Raw genomic sequence first — 21956 nt, 5'->3', positions numbered from 1 at the left:
TTCCTAAAATCTATTGATAAAGAAGTTCCTAAGACATAGGAGGAGCATATTCGTACGGATTACTAAGTAAAGCAGTAAAGTATGTACTAAAGTGCATGGTATGATACAGTTCATAAACACCTTAATGTTGGTAATCTGTTTCTGGATTTGATACTTCAATGTCATAAATATCCATTTCTAACAAACAAAAGTAAGAGGTATCATAAGAATCTTGCTGTTACCTTTAAACTAGACAACCAAACCAGCTCAATGCTAACCTTTTCTTTTCTAACCTATCTTTAAAAACCCTTGACTGACCAATCTATGTTGCTCCTATGTTTGATGATTACATTCTACTGTAAACTAAAAATTATAACTTGCATGCTGTATACCTTTGGCAACTGTGCCGCGATGCAAAAAGCAGTAACAAGTTTCGGCTAACACGGTGTCACATTACAACATTTGCATACATAAAGTTATCGAGATATGATATTTATGAGTTGGGTTTTGAAACCCACTTGCCACTAGCATGAAAAATGAGAGAGAGTGCTACCAGATGGTAACCAATCTCGATAACACCCTTACATGGACTATGTAGGGTTCATTAAAATGATGGACTCTACATAAGGACATGTGAGAGGGTGATATCGAGTCTCGGTACTAATCAGTAGACGAACCTTGTTGTCTTACCTAATACAAAAATGTATTGCCATCATGGCATCATATGGTCCTAAAGTAGCAAGATTAACATTAAAAACTACTCCTTAGAAAATATGCATAGCCAAGTACTATGTTCTTTAACAAAGGCGCAAAGTTAGGGACTAAATACCTGTAAAAGGCAAGACAACTCTTCTCCTACCCTGTCTTGGTCCTTAAGTTTTTTTCTTTACCATTTTATCCATGTAGTATAATTTTTTTTCATTATCTAGGGTATGTAGTGTAGTATAGATGACTCTTTATTGTCCAATCCTCAAGAAGTCTTCTGCATCAAGCACCTCTCTTACAAGGAATCAGAAACATGTATCCCTTGCACTACAGAATTGCAGAAGGGTATATAACAAAATTTGCTTTTTTGTCTGATTTTAAAATAATGAAAACCTTTTTACTCCGTGTATAATAAGATCATATTTTTATGTTAGCCCGTTTCAAATCATTTTGGATCAAAGTCATCTTTATAATTGGTTTTTGTTTCGTTTGATATGTAAAAAAAAGTAGAAGCGTGTTCTTCGGACTCAGTTTCAGTTCATTTCAAATTAGATAATTTTAGTAAAAAAAAAAAAAGTCACAATAAGATCTCAAGCTAAACAATCATCCATATATATATTTGGATAGGGAGAAGATATAAGGAAATTATAACAATTAGATTAGATGAAGTAGGCAATCCACTTATCCACCTACTTTAAAGAATAACAAATCTACCAAAGCATGTCCATCTAAGGTTTTAATAAATACCAGCCACGACACTTTGTGATCATCGAGTTATCAAAGTTTTGGAGTTTACTGCAACTGTACTGTATATATAGTCGCATTTATATAATAATGATTGAGACTAAGCCATGACCATTAATTCAAGATCAAATTTCAAACCGAGATTTAATATTGTAGGTCCATCTAATGATCAAATATACTTTGGCATCAACAAATTTAAACTTTAATAAAATGCTCATTGGGGGCCTTAAGAGTAAAACCTGCTCCTAAGAAAGGTTGAAAATTTCTTACATTTCACTTTTCTTTTTCAAAGTTAGGAATTCTAGTCATTGTCCTTGTCAATTACTATATTATACTTCCTCCTATTCATTCATTTTGTCCCTCTTTCCTTATCGAAGCTAGTCGGATTTTTGTCCCTCTTTCCTTTTTTGGTAACTTTTGTGTGGTCCAAATTTAATTACATGTGGGGTAGAGTGGAATAGAGTGTTTTGTGTGGTCCAAAATCATTTTCTTAATTTCGTGCAAAATAGAAGGAGGACAAAATGAATGAATAGGAGGGAGTATAATACATGATGTATCTATAAATATCACAAATCCTATGCTTTTGTTTCATTTTATATCATATCTATTCATTGCCTTGAAAGCTAAACTGTAGCAAAATATCATTAGGGGTAAACTTATTTAAGCAATGACAACAGAAAAGCAGATCATATGGGAACAACAACAAGTAACACAAATGAAAAATTCAGGAGCTATGAGTTTCATTGGAAGCCCTGCAATGAGTGACAAGGATGAAGAATTGTCTCGGACAGTGTTATCGACTTTTAGAGCTAAGGAAGAAGAGATCGAGAAGAAGAAGATGGCGGTTAAGGAGCGTATTGAAGCTCAATTAGGCCGTGTTGAACTCGAGTCTAAGCGCCTTGGAGAAATTCGCGAGGTATTATTATTTTAACAATTACGCGTGTTGGACCTTATTGTACCGACACTTCATTTTAGGCCGAAAACATGAAATAATATTTTTAATTAGTTTTCTGAAAAATTTATATTAGGAACTTGAAGCTCTACAAGATCCAATGAGAAAAGAAGTTGGAGTAGTGAGAAAGAGGATTGACACACTCAATAAAGAGCTCAAGCCTCTTGGAATAACATGTCAAAAGAAGGTATGTTATTAGCTAATAATAAAGTAGTTATAAGTTTATAATAACCATTTATACTTTCAGATTTGGCGTTTTAGTTAGTCCTGTTTAAAACTGTGTTAAGAGTACAATAGTATCATATAGTATGATATTAGATCATTATAATGAAAAACACTGTTCAAAGCTTAAGACCGTGTCAAATGAGCTTTTGGCATCACTTTTATTGCAAGTAATGGTGCTTTGGAGTCCTGTGGTGGAGCAAGGGGGCTGGCATGAGAGCTATCCCCTTCTGAAAGACGAGAATTTTGAAATTTTTAGTTAAAACCCCCGAACGTTTTTCGAGACATCACTTGCAAGACATTGTATGCTCTTAATTAAACCTTTGATCATTATTACATGAGCATATAACTTTTTTTTCACAAGTGATTTCGCATTTTTCTAATGGTTTTGCGTAAAAAAGACGGGACTATAAATTTCTGTGAAATTTCGATAATGTTAACGATTCAAGTCCGATTACTACTTCATCTTAAGACCGTCATACCTAAGTTTTTGCCGGCTACTGAGATATTTTGACACCACAAGTGTGATGATGGGTTAAAAATTAAGAATTCCTTTAATTTGATACCCAAAGAATAAAGACTATCCTATTATGCAACTTACTGCTTTAGTGCTTTTCTCTAAGCAAAAGTTGGCTATGTTCATGATTTTATGATTATTTGATATTGTACAGCAAAGAGAATACAAAGAATTCCTGGATGCATTCAATGAGAAGAGCAAAGAAAAAGCTCAACTAGTTGCCAAATTAATGGAGGTATGTACACAAATAAAATGTAATGATGCATTTTTCATGTAACTGAAAAAAACAAACTATACAATAAAATCGAAAAGCATCTACAATGGTAAGCTAGGCCGCTATTTTTGGTGCGCACTAGGTAAATCCTCGGTATACGAGATAGCCTGCAAACCCCATAAATCAGGTAAGCCACCCGAAAGTGATAGGCTAGAAGTCTATTAGGCATGGACTTGGGCCATAAATACTGCACAAAATTGCTCTTGGGGAGGTTTGAACCCGAGTCTCCTGAAAATTTCACCCAAATTTTAATCACTAGACTCCACCTTGCACCAAGTTACACTACCTTGTGGCTTACCTTGCCATGTCAAATTTTCAAGCTACATGGCTTTCTAGCTACTATGTACTTCTCTCATGGTAAGCAACAAACAAATTGTAGTTAAAGTGGTCTTACATCACCCCCAATCATCCAATAAAAAATAAGCAAATTAATTTCAAACTAGTAGCTTAATAGAGTCGGTGTTGCTAGAAATCAGGTTTGTTTTTTCAAACTCGAGAGATAAACAACTTGCTTGACAATTCTATAAAAATCGCAAGCAAGTTCTTTTAATCAATCATTGAGAGTTGCTCAATATGAGATGATTATTTTTGCTCGTTAAACACTTATTTATTACTATTGTTATTAATGTCACGTTGTAACTTGTAAGACATATAATTTGGTAATTAATTGGACAGATGCTGGGTGAAAGTGAGAAGCTGAGGTTTAAGAAGTTAGAGGAGCTCAGCAAGCACATTGAATCTCTACACTAACTTGTGTCTAATTTGTGTAAAAACAATATATTATATATCATTGACTGTCTGATGTAATACCAGGGGATGATCAAGGGATGAATTTTTTCTAGTGTGATTTATTAAGATTAATTTGTTTGGTTTGTGTAAATTCTACATTGTGTCTGGTGTTATATTGGAATTATTATTGTATGTTTTTTTCACTGATTTGGAGTAGGGATGTAAATGATCCGAAATGTTTGTTAAAAAGACCAAAATGGCATACAAATATACAATAGCCTTAAAGTTTGCACCATTACATACTCAAGTTTTGTGCAAAAATTAAATACCCTTTATAGTGGATTCTATTCTATTTCCCACAAATTCTTTCAAAAAGCTCAATTATTGTGGAAAAATTTCATAAATAGATTGATATCTGATACAACAACAACAACAACAACAATAACATCAGAGCTTTAATCTCAAAATAGTTTGGGGTCGGCTGACATGAATCATCCTTTAGAACCATCAATGGGTGAACACACACCTCAAAATGCGAAAGTATAGAAAAGGAAAAGTGAAAACCAAAAAAGGAGTGAAACATAATATAAAAGCCAATGTATATTTATAAGTTTTAAAATTGAAGTATGAATTTCTTTTATAAAAATTTAGAATTTAAATCGAGAATAAAGATTAAAACGATTTTGAAAACCGAAGTAAAATTGAAGGGTCCGGAATACCTTAAAAGTGAACCAAGTATTGATATTTAATAATGTAACAAGTCATTTATGATATTATAGATGATCATGGTTTTTTTTCGAACTCTTAAATGGAATACTCCTCATCAGATACAAAACCTCGGTAAACAAATACCATGTCACTGCTGTCACAATGAATAAATGTCAGACATTAGCTAGCACATGTAGGTATGTAAAACAAACAACGGATCAAAAAAACCTTGTAGAGAGTTATTAAAAAAGATTTCGTTAAGATACCTGACATTGGCTGCCATGATAGTTGGACTACCCTCAATTGGTCTGTTCTGCCAGACTTGCTTAATCGAGTATGAGCGTATAAGAACTTCCTGGTTTCCATATGTATTCCTTAGTTCCTTTCACAACAATAGAAAATAACTCTAATGATCATTCTTAGAGTGATACATTTACAATGTCAAACCATTGAGTTTTGATTACCTTTACTTTTGACACAAAGATCAAGGAAAGAGGAGGTGGCCATTTCTGAGTGTAGTTGATGGATGTCAAGTGGACGATCAAAAACTGGCAAAGCATAGAATTATTCAGCAAATTGAACTCTTAAATGGATTAGCCTTCTTGAATTACCAAGGGATTAAAATCAATAAAAGAAATGGTCCACCGGACTGTGTGTCAGAATCCTCCCTAATCTCGATTATCAACGGTTGACACACGCAAGTTTCAATTCGTATTTGAATCGAAGCAAAGGGTAATAACAAAACTTGTTATTACTCGGGTTCCTTCTAAAGAGGCTTATTTGATAGTACAATACTTGCCTTAAGCAAAAATAAAGTCTAATCATAAAGCGATCATTGCTGATAACTATCTTATTTTCTTCAATTCTTTGTTTATTAGCTCTTCAACAATCTGAATCGGCTATCCCATCGACTCACGGGTCTGGAGTGAACTGGTGCGCAAATTCGGGCAACCCAATAGGCAAATGAATCACAAATGGATACACGCAAATGACCTGTGATTCATTGGCCACTTGACTGAATCTGGAAACTCGACATCTATTCCTGGAGGTCGTGGCATTCCGTGACTTCATCCCATGACCTCCCTTATATTTACAATGTGACAAACTGCGGAAAACCTACTTGGCCATATTTCCGAATTCTGATAATCTGTTCCAAAAGAGGTAGCGGCTAAAATTACACAAACACAAACACAAACACAACAAAACTTTAACTTCACACAAAATGTCACAATAATAATTGCTCCCATTGCTTCGGAAAGATATTCCACGTTCATTTTGCACAAAATCAAGAGATAGTAATATGCGAAGGGAAACTGAAGAAGGGAAAGAAAGTGGTGTCGCAAGTCACATAAGAATCACAAAACATAGACGAAAAAAAGAAAGGGAAACATCTTAATGAAATTCCACAGAACGGAAATGAGGAACATGTTTGTGATGCGGTAGAAGATAACAACACATATACAGAATTGATCCAATAACAAGACATGATCCAATAGCAAGACAGAGACCTCGGTTGAAAAAAAAAAATTAGTAGAAGTGAGCAACACTTTAAAAGCCACAAAATAAAAAGTCCTCTCATTTAATATGCTCTCATTTTCACGTTATCAGACTCTAAGAATGTAAAAAATTATCAAATGAGAACTTAAAGCTCTTCCACCGCTTGAGCGAAAAGGCTCTCTCCCTTCTCTCTACCTTTCCTCCCTCCTTAAGTAACCTGTGATCTGCTCCAACCGCCATCCTCACTAACCTATCCACCTCTCCTCCGACGCCGCCGGAGATGTGGCCATCCTATGGCTGCTCTCTGGCGGTTTCCAATCGCTCGACCATGATTTGTTAGTTTTTGTCGTTCTTCTGTCCGCAATCGGAGATCTTTCCTCATATTCCTCAGCCGCCTCCTTTGTTGATATGTCGGTTTGTCCTATCTCCTTTCTATATGTCGGTCTCCAAACCTCCTTTGTCTTCTATCTGTTCTAATTGAGGAGCTAGAGTTCTTAGTTTGATCCTTTAATCTATTTGGGCCTTCTTTAAATCGTATCTTCATCCTTTCAGGGGTCAAGCTCTCCTATTTGTTCCATGGTTTTCATTTACAACTTATATGCTTAATACTTATCTCAGAAAATTTCCGTCAGGTTGCTTTCAAGTCTAGTTTTATTTCATCTGAACTTTTGCTCCTATGTTGCTTTCCGTTTAATTGTTTTGTTCATTTATGACCTTGATTGTATGTCAGACTGTCATTTCAAATTTTTAGCCAATTTGGACCTTGTTCTGCTTTCTGTTCCGCTCTGCCGTCTTTATTGGAAGAACTCCTACTCGTTTTTATGTTCATTTCCCTGATATATATGCTTCAATCCCTTTCATCGTCTTCTGTGGGAGATGTTTTCCTTTCAGTCTGCTCTTTCTTTGCCTGTGGTCTGAGGTTATCGACACCGTTGTCCTGAGGTGGTTTTTTTGTATCTTGTTTCTCCATGGTCGAGTGTTTGGCGGAGGTGGTTAGTTTGGGTTGGTGTTGTATGGGTTGGTTGTAGTAGATTTCCGCTTTCTTGTTGTCTAACTCTCTTTTAGCCTGCTTTTCACTTCTGCTTTAAGGTCTTGATTTCTCTTCTAAGTTTTTATTTCCTTTTGGTCTTCCTGTCCTTTTCACCCTTTTTCTTTACAATGGACTATCAGTCCTTTATCTACAGTCTTAGCGAGTTGTTCATCTTTGACGACGATGCTGTGAATGACGAGGTTTTGATTATGTGGATTATGAGTTTAGGAGAGCCGTCTATCTCCTCTATTCAATTAATGAAGGATAGAGGTAATTCTCTTTTCAAAAACGGAAATTTCTCCCTCGCAGGTAGTCTTTATAAACAAGCCTTAAACTTTATGTGCTTCGTTGGCCTTCTGCCGTCCTGTGATCAACATGCTCCCTCTTCCTTAGCCATATCTCTTGTTCTTAATTTAGCAGCTTGTGCTTTGAAACTCACTCATTATGATCTGGCTAGTCGATACTGCAAATTTGTTTTACATTTTGACCCTTCCAATGTCAAAGCCCTATATCGTAGAGCCTTAGCTTATAAGCAGTTGAATCTCCTCAAAGAAGCTTTAGACGACTTGGAGCATGTTCTGCATCTTGATCCGCATAATTCTGAAGCTAGCCGTGAACTCATTGCTCTGGTGGACATACTTGCCATTAACCCTAATGGTAAGCGGGTTGCTCTTTCGTTTGACCGTTGGCTCTGTCGACAAAGGTAAGAGGACTCTTCTTAATGTTGATTTGGTTGATAAGACTGTCACAGCTTCTTCTAGCTCCTCCCCTAGTAGTGTACCAATGATCGCTGCAGTAAGTAAAATAAGTGATTGTCTTTCTGGTCAAGATTCTATGGTTTTCGAAACTATTTTTCAGTCAGACGAGAGTACTATGACAGCTAAGAGTGCTGACTCTACCTTCCATTCCTTTGCGGAAACACCAACAAGGAAAGGAAAGAAGCCCTTGTTATCTTCGGCTTCATTTGATGATAGTGCCCCTGCTAGTTTACCCGAGGTGACTTCCGAGTGTAGCCCTGTGCCTTGCGAGGCCATGGATGAGACCGTCAATTCAACCACTCAAGATCGCCTCAATTCGGTTTTTACCCACAAGAAGAAGCCACATAATCGCCTAACTCTTTCATCTCGGGACTATGAGAATTTAATGCAGGGCAACAATCTTGAGTTCTTTCACCCTAGATCCTTGTCTACCATGAGGGTCCGTCCCCTCATCTCTAAAACTATCCAGACGGGAACTCCCCTGGAGGATATTTCAGGGCCAGCAGAGGTTCCCATTTCTTCTCCTATGTCGGAGAATCTTCATTCAACCTTCCATGTCAAGCAAGAAAGTGCTGAGCTGGTTCAAGAGGACGTTATTTTCCAAGCGGATAAGAAGAAAAGGCTCTCTTCTGATTCTTCCCATGTTAGCAAAGTATCAATGACAACGTTTAAGTTTGCAGCGGTTAGGAATCCTTTTGACAACAAATGGAGTTGCGATGCGGGTCATTCCAAGGGCAAAGGTCGTACAGGTCTAGTTTTTACTACTTCGAAAAAACGCTCGTCTGTTTCCGTCGACGTTTCAACTTCTTTTTGCAGTTCTGCTCGCTCTATCTCTATGCTTACAAGGACCAAGAGAAAGGAAGTTCAGTCCATCGAATTTGACACCCACTACCATCCACCTTTTAAGAAGATTCGTATTTTCTCTTCAGTTACGACTTCTTGTACTTTTTCATCGGTTATATTCGGTAGCTCGGGGGTATCTAACCCCCCTTTATTTGTATTTTAAATAAACGGTTTGTAGTACCTTCTTTATTTATGAAAGTTTACTATTGTCGAAAAAAAAAAAGACTCTAAGAATGTTTATATATTCAGATATTTCTTGAAGTCGTCTATGTTAGTCTTTTACTAATTCTCTTTTTTTTTTTTTTGATGAAAGGTTAGAAATTCTCATTAAGCTCATAAACAAACTATTACAAACACTACAATTCATAAAACAAAGATAAATCAATCATATTTGAATTGATTTTATCCAAGTTTCATCACTAACTCTTTTAGTACATTTGAGCCAATACATAGTACGAAACTTGAGAATGCTACTAATATGTTGAATGGCTACATCAGGATGCAGAATACACCCATTGAGTCTTGCACAATTCCGCTGAATCCAGACAGTATAGAAAACAGCATGGATCCAAGCAGTAGTTACCCATTTCTTCACCTTAGCCCAAGGTTTGGAGGAAATCCATCCAAAAACATTAACAGCAGGCAGGGAAATCTTCAATTTGCTGCTCAGTAATTGCATCAGTCTTCGTGTATACACACATTGACTAAATAAGTGTGCATGAGTCTCGATGAGACACCACACGACAACAATCTGCATCGGAGAGACTCCAAGTTGGAAGAGCCTATCCTTGAGCAGTAAAGCTTCACGAGCTATCAGCCAGTTAATGAACATGTGCTTGGGAACAGACCAGGAATTCCAGACAGTATGCTCCCAATGGACCACAGGCTGCTTCTTCCTGATCCAATTATATCCACTAGCAGGTGTGTAATCATGAGAACTAGGCAACCATTGACCGGGGGGAGAAAGCCACTCAAACTTCCGCCTAACTCTAGAAATGGTTTTCCGGCTCAAGAAGTATCGATTTTGGAGTATAAACATGCCAGTGAACTCCTTTCATATACACATGATGAACCCACTGAACCCACAAGCTATCAGGCTTTGTATAGATCCACCAAGATAACTTGCAAATAGCAGCAAGATTCCATGCATAACTATTCCTAATCCCTAAACCACCTTCACTTTTAGGGACACAAACTTTCTCCCATCCAACCAAGGGAACTCTCATATATTCAGTAGAACCATCCCACAGATAGTTCCTACATAGAGCATCAATCTTCTTCAAGACTCCCTTGGGAATAATAAAGATTGTTGCCCAATAGGTATAAAGAGTAGTGAGGACAAAGATTCACCGAGTTAGCCTTTGCTGAATAAGATAGCTTCTTAGCAAAGATACCCTCGAATTCTATCGCTGACTTTTTCAACGAGGCAAGCATAATCTTTCACAGGGACTCTACCAAATAGAAATAGGTACTCCCAAGTACTTAAATGGCAAAGACCCTTCACTAAATCCGAAAACTTGCATAATATCAGCTTTGACACTAGGAGAAACACCATTAAAATAAATATTGGACTTCATGGTGTTCATCTGCACCATGGCCACAGAGAAAGTTGCAAAGGCCCTCAAGAGAATCATTATGGAAGTTATATCACCCTTGGAAAATAATAAAGATCATCAAAAAACATTAGGTGAGAAATTTTGAGGTGATCGCAGAGAGGATGATACTTGAAAGGCATAGTAGTGGTCACATGCTTAAGAATCCTACTCAAATATTCCATTGTAATAGTAAATGTTAAAGAAGGGGGAGATGGGATCACCCCGCCTTAGTCCTTTTGCTCCTTTAAAGTAACCAAAATTCTCTCCATTGAGAACCGAGAGAGGAAGCGGATCTAATACAAACCATGACAAGCTTAATAAACTTGTCGGAACCGCAAAAGCAATGAGCATATGTTCTACAAAATCCCAATGCACGAGAATCATATGCTTTCCTTAGATCAATTTTCATCGACATCTAGGGAGATAGATTTTCTATTGTAGAGTCTTACAAGGTCTTGACAAATTAAGATATTCTCAACTATACTCCTGCCTTTGACAAAACCACCCCGACTCTTATCAATGATGTCGAGCAACACAAATGACTAATCTAGTACACAAAATCTTAGAAATAGCTTTATAAAGAATATTACAGCAGGAGATGGGTCTAAATTGAGTGACATTTTGGGGGATTTCAATTTTGGGTATAAGAGTGATGAAAGTATGATTCACTTGCTGCAAAAGCTTGCCAGTGTGAAAAAAATCCAAAATAGCATCACATACCTCCTCACCAAGGATAGGCCATGCATCTTTAAAGAATGCACTAGAAAAACCATCAGGCCCTGGGGCCTTATGAGTAGGAATGGAAAAAATGGCCTCCTTGATTTCTTTTCGAGTAACAGGTGACAAGAGAATGGCAATATGCTCTTGAGAGCAAACAGGCCCCAATTCAACAACACTAGTAGATCTTGTGATGACGTTCGAGTTTTACCAAGAAGCTCCTCATAGTATTGCAGGAAAGCATTTTGGATATCACTCCCATTAGAATGTGCAACACCATTAATATCTTCAATAAGGAATATCTTATTCCTGGCACTCTTACTTTTCAAAAGACTATGGAAATACTTGGTGTTATTGTCACCTTGATTAACCCAAGTAGCTTTAGTTTTCTGCATAAGGAAACTGTCACAAGCAATCTGCAGGTTTCTATAGATGGTAGCAGCTTCCTTTTCTTGAGTAATGAGATCATGATCAATGCAGGCAAATCCTTAGTTGATCTTGAATGTTAGACAAAATTTTCCAGGCATGAACAGTCTTATTTCTCAATATCACCAAAAAGATGCTTATTAAGTGCTTTCAAAGGATATTTCAAACTCTTCAATTTCATGACAACTTGAAACATTCTAGTCCCCCGCCGGACTTTATTCCAAAGAAAGAGCCACACAAGTATGGAATTCGAACCCGACTCCACCACATTGTAATATTTAAAACTTTTCCTCCCTGCTGTTGGGTTGTTAGCATCCTGAATAATGCAGGGAGTATGATCAAAAAGACCTTCATTGTAGAAATGAGCATGAGAAGAAGGTCTCCACTGAAGCCATTCACTGTTAACAAGAACTCTATCCACTGAATAAACTCTACGTCCGAGGGTCCCGCTTGTTATTCCAGTGTAAAAGGAACCAACAAAGCAGGGCTATCCACTAGATGACAATGATCAATACAGCCTGGAAATCCACCATTTCTTCTTCGATTGTTTGACCCCCAATCTTTCAGAAGGGCTCAATACACAATTAAAATCTCCACAGAGAATCCAAGGAATATGAATTCCACTTGAAAGAAGGTTCAAATCATGCCAAAGAGCCTTCCTTCCAGCAGTGTCATTAAAGGCATAAATCATGGAACAATAGAAATGGAATTTTGTACTGATCTCTGTAATCTCCATATGAATGAGCTGAGCACTATAATGGACAAAGTGAACATGAAAAATGCTAGGATTCCAGAGCACCCAGACTCTTCCTCCAATGTGACAAGAAGTGTTAGTAGACACAGACCAACCATCACATACATTAGTTCTAACAAAGATTTAGAGACAAAGGTTTTACCTTTGTCTCAAGGAGCCCAAATAAACCCACCTGATGAGAATGTAGGAACCATTTAACTTGTTTTTGTTTAGATGGATTATTCAGGCCCCTAATGTTCCAGAAACCAAGATTATGCATTACTCCCAGGAGGGAGTAACACACTACCAATTGTACCAATCCCCACCCCGTTAGTATTACCGAATCAAAGCGGTGCCAATCCCAGGCTTGGGAGTTGCATTATTCAAAGCATCCTGGAAAGTATATTGGTACCGGTGAGTATTGGTTTTCCCCTGCTCTAATAATTTCCTGCCCGCTCATAGTGATAGGTGGTTTTGCGAGTTTGAACTTGACCGTAAGTACCATCCTTAGACCAAGTAACCTGCAACTTATCTTTGGACTTCCTCGGGGTCCTAGTCCCAGCAGGGTCACGGTAGAATGACTACGGAGACACAGATCCGGCTGGTTGTGGAGTGGGCACAATGACGATGGGTGGGTTAACGATCCAACAGGAGCGGTGGTCTTTTTTGGGATCCACCGTTGTTGAACAGGTTTCTCAGTTGATTGGTTTAGGTTTCCTGCATTTCTCACTCTCATGACTAATACCCCCACACACAGAGCATGAAATTGGTTGCCATTCACACTCAACCACAATCTTAACTATGTTACCATCTTCATCAAGAAATTTAACAAAAGTAGGTAACTTTTTACCAAAGGGTACTTCAAGTAACACACGGCAAAAAACAAGGCGAGTTTTTTCCATAGTAGAAACATCATCACGTATGTACTTACCCAAAAGTCCTGCATTTTTGGGAGACACTTACCCCAATTTTAAAGGTAAGTTCATCGGTTTAAACCACACAGAACAACTTTCACATCATCCTTTGTTAATTCAACATTCTCAGTCCAATTTCTCACAATAAGGGGCTTATTATCAAACAAAAAATGACCTTGCCTGAGAACAGCATCCTTACTCTGTACAGACTGAAAACGCACCAGGAAAATACCACTGGGTAGGAAGGATACCTTATCAATGGGATAGTTCGTCCAGATACGCCTGATAAACCCCTCAACAACATCCAAAGGGGGATTCGCACCTAGGATGAAGCAGTAAACAGAGGGCTTCCAGAAATTAAGCTCTTCCTGAATATCCTCTCTGGTAACCTGCATCAAATCCTTAGGTTCCTCCTCTATAGTCGCTAAAGTTGCTTTCTTTCTCTTACCCTGAACCAACCATGCTTCACCACTTTCATTGATTTCAACCGATTCAAGGTCAAAAGGAGCCAAACCAGTAATTTCATTAACATTCTTCGTTTTAGTAGCGGTTGATGAAGAAGGACCAGTTTTCTTTTGATTATTTATGACAGGAGATGAAGATTTAGACATGTTTTTGGTGTTTTGTGTAGATTTATTTGCAGAATTTGAGGTGGACGCAGTAGCTCGCACCATTATTGCAGTAAAAAACGGCGCACAAACGGCGCACCATTATTGCAGTAGCTTTTACTAATTCTCAGTATGTATTTTGCTAAACATATTATAGAAAGTGGAGTATTTTTCTTTGAAACACAGGTCCGTTTGATGTTTTCTCATCCCGAAACAGACAACTGAATTAGAGAAAAAAATAAAAAGTGACGTTGATATTCATTGCACTGTTTATAACATAAACCTCTAAAAGCCCTCAATCTTGAAATTCCAAATCAGCCATCAACACAGGAAGTATATCGCAACACACCTCAAACAGCTTAATTCTGAAGGAGCGGCAATCTTCATCATATGTATCACAATGGCAGAGGCTCTGCCTTCAGGACCCCACCAACTTCCATTCTCCACGATTGGTCTACAAGCGGAGCTAGCTCTCTGTAGTAGATACACAACATGGTCAAACCAAACGACCAAACAATGTAGGCTAAAGAAATAAAAGCCCTTACGAAAAGCTCACTTGAGATCATGGCTGACAACAAGTAAAGTCAGTTCTTTCTTCAAATGCTTTAGTAGTTTTGCTACATCAGCGCGTGCCTTCCAATCTATATGCATCGAGAATTTCATCGAACCTTAAGCTCATATGTTCATAAATTGGATGATCACATGAATTATGAAGTCTTACAAATCAATTTCTATAGCTAAGTAACTCTGGTTTAATACAAAAACATAACCCACTGCCTCAAGGATTCTCATAAATGGCGGGTGAGAACTGCTAAGGAAGGGACTCACATCGCAACCTTTACCCCTAAGGCCCTGAGTTGTGAGCACACAATACAGAAAGGCTGTTTCCAAATGACTAAAAGTGAAAATTGCATAGAATTGCATTAAACAGAAGCTACTCTACAATTAAAAAAAAAAAAAGAGAAAAAAAAAATTAGTCAGCTTATTGTAGTTTAATAACTGTGAAATTTACGATTTCTAGAGGAAAAATGATGGGCCATTAGACAAACTGGTCACTTCAAAACACTAATTATCTACTTGCTGTCTGTTCTATACATAACTAGCTTGGCACTTGGTATGCTAGTGTATCCATCATGTCATTTATTTGGTTATGCTGAAACTGAAGATATATCCTACTACAACTTTCCATCAGTGCCACAGATGGTCGATTAAGGGGGTTGCAGTACGCAATCTTATCCCTGTGTTAATATCCTTGTGTTACTTGACACAGGGAGGCTATCTCCGGGTGACATAATAAAAAATGTGTCTTTAAATACACTGAAACTCTATTACTTCACCATAAAAGAAGCATCAAGAGTTCGGTAAGTAATTTTGCTTTATTCCACTATATCTCAATTCTCAAAGCTGAACAATATAAACAATGACAAAAAAGAGGTTGCAAAACCATAAATGCAGCTACATACCAAGACCAGCAAGAGGCTCATCCAGAATCAACAGTTCAGGAGCTTGAACCTGAAACAAGAATAAGATATTTATCGAAAATCTAAGCTACATTTAGATATCAAAATATAAAGCCAGTTGTACTAATTAACGGTGCCTACCAATTGAATGGCAAGAGCCAGCCGGCGCTTGTAACCCCCACTCAAGGACTGAGGATCTTTGTCCAAGGGTACGCCATTTAGACCAACCTAATAATGAGGGGGGAAACTTTAGTAAAACAAAGTTCGGAAGAAATAAAGGATAGTTATTATCTACAAAATTTGGATCAAAACAAAAGAAAACTGATACGGCTTGAGAGGTTGGTTATTGGTTCATGTTATATACTAATGAAAGAACTTTTCTTCTCACAGAGAAGAACAATACCGAGTTAAAAGCCCTTGCAAGATTTGAAGCAAGATGTTCCCTTTGTTGAAGACTTCCCTTTTGCTTTGGCCACCCAAAAGTTACCTCCTCCACCAGAGTATCAGCCAGGAAGTACCTGGTAAACATGATTAGCTGTGAGACAACTTAGAACGTCAGAATAATCTCAAAATAAATACGAGGATAAGGAACAACATTGCCTAATTTTTTGTATAGGTTAAAAGATGAATGAGTTGTACTGCACTTTTTTTTTCTTTTTTTTTTTTTACAAAAAATGAGGACCTCTAATCTACATAAGCACCGTCAGAAGATGGTGACGTGACACTAACATTTCAATAAAGAAGCAAACAGAAGTGAGCCAGGAATCATAACGGAATCATAACTTAATATATGGATTCAGCCAGCAGACATCGGACAGCATCAATGCAAATCAATGATGATGTTTTCTTTTTAAAAATGGTAATAGCAGGAACAAGAAAACTACCCATGAGGAGCTGGAGTTGTGTTAGGGAAACCTAACCCAAGCGAAACTCAATTGGCTGGATACTAAGGAACTCATTAACTACGGAGTACAACAACATCACCACAATACCTCAGGGCTCCCGCAAATTGAGGGGTAAGAGAGGGTCATATATACGCAGCCTTACCCACTAGCAACACAAAGAGGCTCTCTCAAAATGAACCAAAGTAAAAATTACGTCAAAAGCAACACAGAATGACTGCTAATTCACCAAAAAAAGGGCAGCCTGTTTAGTGAGCCATTTTGCATTATTCCATCGTATCTTTAACTTACGGAGTATTAGATGAAAAACAAAAAAGCATAGCTTTTGTTCACTTCCTTTTCTTAGACTGCTACATTATCAGAACAGTCTTATCTCCAAATAATAAGCTAAATTTTCTACAATTCCACATATTGTATACCTTATCTAGCAGATATTGTATACCTCTCAGGGAACTGGAACACGATACCAACTTTCTCTGGTGGCAATAACTGAGCAGGCTGATCTGGATGTCCATCCTCCCCATATTTCTGGACTAGAATGGTGCCCGATGTTGGTTTGTTTAGCCCAGCAAGCAGCTGTTAAAAAATAAAATGTCAAAACAAAAATCAAAAGGACAAGATAGTAAAGAGGTCACTCTTTTAAGTTGAACTGTTTATGTGGGAAAAGAAAATAAAACAAACCTGCAATAGTGTTGTTTTCCCACTGCCACTTCGTCCAAATATTAAACCAAAACTGAAGCAAACCATGAGAAGAGGTCAGTTGTCAACAAATTATTCGCTACAAGCTAGCTTCATGTTTGATGTTTCCATTTCTAGTGGAGCCAATGATTTACTAAGGCATTCTAGTGGAATATAGCAAAATGGCCCACTAAATTGTCTGCATTCTTACATCATGTAAAGTGGCAGCCATTCGATCTAATTCTTGACACGACTTACATTATATGTAATCCTAACAGTCTCTCTATGTTTTCACAACAGGGATAAGACTAACAGAACTCACTAAACTAGTACATCCTTGATTCTTAAGTATCTCAACCAAGCATTTTCTTGCGCAGATCAAACAATTTGAATGTTAAGATTAATAAACATTCGGGAAGAAACATCTATAGAACAAACAACAGAAGTACACACATAGACAGAAATATCAGAATAGAATAGAGAGAAACAAAGTAGCTTGGTCCTCAGGCTATTCAGACCCTAGTTCTAGTGTTAGTGAGCTAAATTTCCACGGGCGTAACAGAGTACCTTTTCTGTGGAAGGCAAAAGCTTATATCATCCAAAAGATTGATCTGAGTCCCAGGTGGTTTATAGCTGAGATTCCTAACCTTACCAAAGAAGATGAAATTATTACAGAATGTACAGCTCCACAGTAACCACAAAAATACCAACTTCCGCAAAGCCAGAGAATTAAATGCAGTTTGAAGTTATAACAAATTAACAACCCATCTATTCAAATTTCTGGAAGAGTAGTTGCACTACCTGCAAACTACCTCTATCGACCATGAAGTGCACAATGCCACAACCAACTAAAAGCACTTTCTGATTATATTTGGTTGATCAACCAAATATTCATGCCCCTCAAAGTTAGCCTGCACTAAAAGACCAAATTATATTTAAGGATAATCAACACCCGTTTTACCCTCTTCATTGAACTTCGTTTGGGTTAGCTACGAGAAAATGGATTGGTTTGAATCAAATATTTCCCTCAGAATGCTCAGGGTTACTCTAAATGACAAGAAACTCAATGACAATTCTCTTAGGAACATAAAGTTACCCATTTGGTCCAAGTCCCATGGACAACATTACAATAGGTTAAATTATGATTGGAAAAATTCATTAATTATACCAAGAGTTCCTTTCTCATTGAATTTTTCCACACGGTGAAACTTAAAAAAAGTCGAATCTCCTTCACCATCCCTTTATTGATGCAACATTGGAGTAACCTAAGTGCCTAAAAGTCTCAAGCAGAAAGACATGCTTACTTGACAGCTACATTAGACAGACTCAGCTGCAACTCCTGCAAGTGTCGTATGTGGGTGCGTATGAAGTATGAACTGTCGGACATTGTTGTTTTGTTGAAAATGACGTGTTTTGACCTAAAAAGAAATATCTGTGTCGCGGCATGTCGGAAGGGGAGTCATATCATGTAAAAAGTCGTGTGAGACATGTGTCACCTAGCCAAAGTGAAGTTTCGAAGAAACATAACTTGCTTCCTTAGTTCCCTAACAATCCATGAATCTGAAAGACCCGAAACCAAACACATGATCAAACTTAAGTTAAACATAAGCTAGCACCAGTAACCATTTACCAATATCTTTATCAATCTCCATGAATAAATCAAGTCAATTAAGTAACAATGACTAAAATTAGGCTAAAATAAGCATTAAATTGCAATTCAATTTGATCTAATTGCAAATTACGACAATATTATCATCCCCAATTCAAGAGATTACCAACCCATTGCACAAAAACAAGGAAATTTGCATAAAAATTGCAACTTTCTGATATTCTACTTCAATCAGATAATCAAAGAAAAAAGGGACATACTTCAAAACAACAATGAAGGCATAAAACTGACAAAGGTTGTAACTTTCTTCTTGTCTTCAATCTGAGAGACAAAAAAACAGTCAAAAAACAGCTCCATCTCAGTCAATTGTTTATTTATTTTTCATCGCGCGAAAGTAGTAAACGACCCCCTTAACTTTGCTATGATGTGAGATTAGACCCCTTAAGTTTACTTTGTAGCAAACAACCCCTCAACTTTGCTCCCAGGTGAAATAAAGCCCCTCCTATTTTTCCTGTCAAAATCTCACCGGATTGTCAATTTCTCACCAATATCTCATGTTGCTCACATATTGCTAATAAAATTTCACCCTTTCTACTTCAATTTTGATACGTTTCAAAGCGCAAAAAAAATTACTCGTACTAAATATTAACAACACGCCGCTAAAACAGACGAACTTTGATATAAGAAAATAAAATTAGAAACACAAATGTTGGTGCTGGGTGGATGGCAGGGAGATCGAAAAGCAGATCAAGAGCACAGGCGGCACTCTTTTGAAGCAAGCAACTTACTGATCGGGAAAACCCTGTCAAGGGGATTGGTGGTGCGTCAACGGCCTAAACCCGAACGCGAGCCTACCTGTTAAACGTACAGTGACTTGATAATTGTTTGAAAGTGTGCTACTAATAAGTGTCTTAATTCAAAGTCCGGTGAGATTTTGACCGGAAAAATAAAAAGGCTTGATTTCACCTATGAGCAAAGTTAAGAGGGGTGTTTGCTACAAAGTAAACTTAAGGGTTTAATCTCAAGTCATGGCAATGTTTTTTTGGTCTAAACCATCCGGTAATCCGAACCACATTGGCCGACTAATCCGGATTTCGGGGCGTGTCCAACGATTACGGTATTTAAACCCCTCCCAATCGCAATTGTGAGAGATCGATCCGCAGACCTCCCTACCAAGGGCAGCCCCATGCTACCACTGCGCCAACCAACGATTGGTCAAGTCATGGCAATGTTAAGGGGTCATTTACCACTTTCGTGAATTTTAATCAAACGTAAACAAATAATTTGGACGGAAGAATTACCGATTTTGAGGAAGAGTAGAAGAAGAATTACCTGAAATGGGGAGAAATTGGAAACAGGCTATGAATACCGATTAATTTGGGGATTAGAAATGGTGGCGAGTAAGCAGCTGAGGAAACCTCCATTGTTAATCTCAAGTTCTGAACTCTCAAGTGAGACTTCTTTTTGAAGGGTCGATAAATATACATACTACTCCCTCCATTCAATTCCACAAGCCCATTATATTTTATAGGTTTGCTATTAGTTACGTATTTGCAAAAATTATAAAAGTTAGATATTTTTAGTGTACTCTTAAAGATGAATCAAATAAGATCTTACATGAATATAAAAGATTTTAAATGATTTCTATTGGTGGTTGGTTTTTTTTTTTTTTATATGGGGTCTTTAGAACCCGTGCAGAGTACTTTGCACGGGTTAGAGAAAAGAAAAATTGGAAAGAAAATTATATAATACTCGTAAAATATTAATGTCGTTAACTAATATCATAAAGTTGTAAATGTGAAGAGTAGTACTCCACTCTATGTATCATTCTCCAAACCTCATAAAATAAAGGGTTATTTAATGGGAATACTCTGAAGTATGGGGGTACTTCTCAAAATACTCTGGCCTATGAATTAACTGAGAATATTACCAACTAATGTACCCTCTCCCTTGTAATAGAATTCCCCTAATTTTGACCGGATTCAACAGGTGAAGTGGTGAACCTTTGATGTGGGACCCATTTTTTTTTTTTTTTTTTTACTGCATCTCCTTCCCATCACAGCTCCATTTTCTTTCTGTACACGGCTACCTCTTATTTCTCCTCTCTATTTTTTTTATCTTATACAAAATCCCAATTTTACCTATCTCCTTTTCTCTAAATTCCTTCATAAATTATAACCATCACTCAAATTCCTTCATAAATCAAAGCTTTTTCCAATTTTCATAACTTATCTGGATTCTCCAAATCTAAATCCAATTTAATTCCATCTCCAAATTAAATCAATGTTTTATCTCAATTCACATATAAACCCATCATTAATTCTAATTACATTGCAACTGAACTCAATCTTTCGTCTCTTACCCTCATCAATATCAACCCTAAATACTCTGAACATTCAAAAATTACAATAATTTTCCGAAATTTAATTGATAAAACCCTAAATTTTTCAATATGTATAACTTTTTAAATTGAATTACAAAAAACCCATATCATAAATTCTTCAAACATTCAATTTTTTTTGTATATTCGGATCGATTATGTTGAATTGTGGCCCGACAGTTCTGGGTGGCATCAGGTTGCGAGGGTCGGGCCATGGTGGCGGGTCAGAGGTGAGTGTGGGATTGCCTGGTTATTGTCACAGCTGTGGTGGTGCATGAGATGTCGGGTTCGGTTCTGAGCCGAATTTGCAGTGATGCTTGTAGTAATGATGGTTCGAGGGTGAAGATGGATTGATGAATATTCCATTAGTGAATTATGGAGGTTCACGGTTTCCCTGGTGATGATTCCCATGGAGGTTCGGTTCTTGATTATATTGTTAATTAAAGGGGCAATACTCCCCTTAATTACCATCTCACCCTTCGTTATTCCCATTGTAAAAGGATGATTAATTGAGATTTTAGTGTAATTAACTCTAGTTAATTAAATCTCATTAAAATTACAAAAAGAAGAAGATGAGGGATGATAGAATAGAGATGAACCGTTGTGAAATTCAGGGTAACAAACATACTGAAAGAATATGCTACGGGAATTACACGGAATTGTATCGATAACCTGTTAAGCAGGTAATAGGTCATCTAATTCTATTTTCAGAGAGTATACCCAATAGTTGGTGATATTCATAGTTAATTCATAGGTCAGAGTATTTTGAGAAGGACCCCCATAGTTCAGAGTATTCCTATTAAATAACCCTAAAATAAATTATAGATAATCTTTTAATCTTTTACTCCATCCTATTCTAAATAACTCTCCCCCGGCCCTCTCCTTATTCATCTATTTACAATACTCTCCCATTTCCTTTTTTAATAAAATTTTATACTTATTTTAATCAGCTCACCCCACAATACCATACCTTATT

General features: G+C 37.2%; 2 protein-coding genes and 1 long non-coding RNA gene across 3 annotated transcripts; 1 reads left to right on the top strand and 2 right to left on the bottom strand.

The window, feature by feature from the left end:
* The first annotated feature begins 2004 nt into the window (after positions 1-2004).
* Positions 2005-4304, top strand: LOC141614302 (uncharacterized). Its single transcript, XM_074433064.1, has 4 exons — positions 2005-2344; positions 2457-2567; positions 3274-3354; positions 4069-4304. The coding sequence occupies exons 1-4, from the start codon at positions 2096-2098 to the stop codon at positions 4141-4143; spliced, it is 516 nt and encodes a 171-aa protein (XP_074289165.1). The 5' UTR covers positions 2005-2095; the 3' UTR covers positions 4144-4304.
* Positions 4305-4894: 590 nt separating this feature from the next.
* LOC141614310 (uncharacterized) lies at positions 4895-5192 on the bottom strand. Its single transcript, XR_012529321.1, has 2 exons — positions 5102-5192; positions 4895-4984 (listed from the first exon to the last, which is right to left on the bottom strand). It is a non-coding gene; the product is annotated as an uncharacterized LOC141614310 (long non-coding RNA).
* A 214-nt stretch (positions 5193-5406) lies between these two features.
* LOC141614296 (ABC transporter I family member 11, chloroplastic-like) lies at positions 5407-20070 on the bottom strand. The gene is made up of 11 exons (XM_074433058.1): positions 19933-20070; positions 18861-18921; positions 17559-17638; positions 16995-17046; positions 16756-16889; positions 15815-15929; positions 15553-15639; positions 15415-15463; positions 14508-14592; positions 14301-14425; positions 5407-5977 (listed from the first exon to the last, which is right to left on the bottom strand). The coding sequence occupies exons 1-10, from the start codon at positions 20022-20024 to the stop codon at positions 14347-14349; spliced, it is 834 nt and encodes a 277-aa protein (XP_074289159.1). The 5' UTR covers positions 20025-20070; the 3' UTR covers positions 5407-5977; positions 14301-14346.
* Between the last annotated feature and the right edge of the window lie 1886 nt (positions 20071-21956).

The sequence above is a fragment of the Silene latifolia genome, chromosome 1, assembly GCF_048544455.1.
Source record: "Silene latifolia isolate original U9 population chromosome 1, ASM4854445v1, whole genome shotgun sequence".
Classification (NCBI taxonomy): domain Eukaryota; kingdom Viridiplantae; phylum Streptophyta; class Magnoliopsida; order Caryophyllales; family Caryophyllaceae; genus Silene; species Silene latifolia.
Note: the sequence above shows the minus strand (reverse complement) of the source record. Positions and strands in the feature narration are given on the sequence as shown.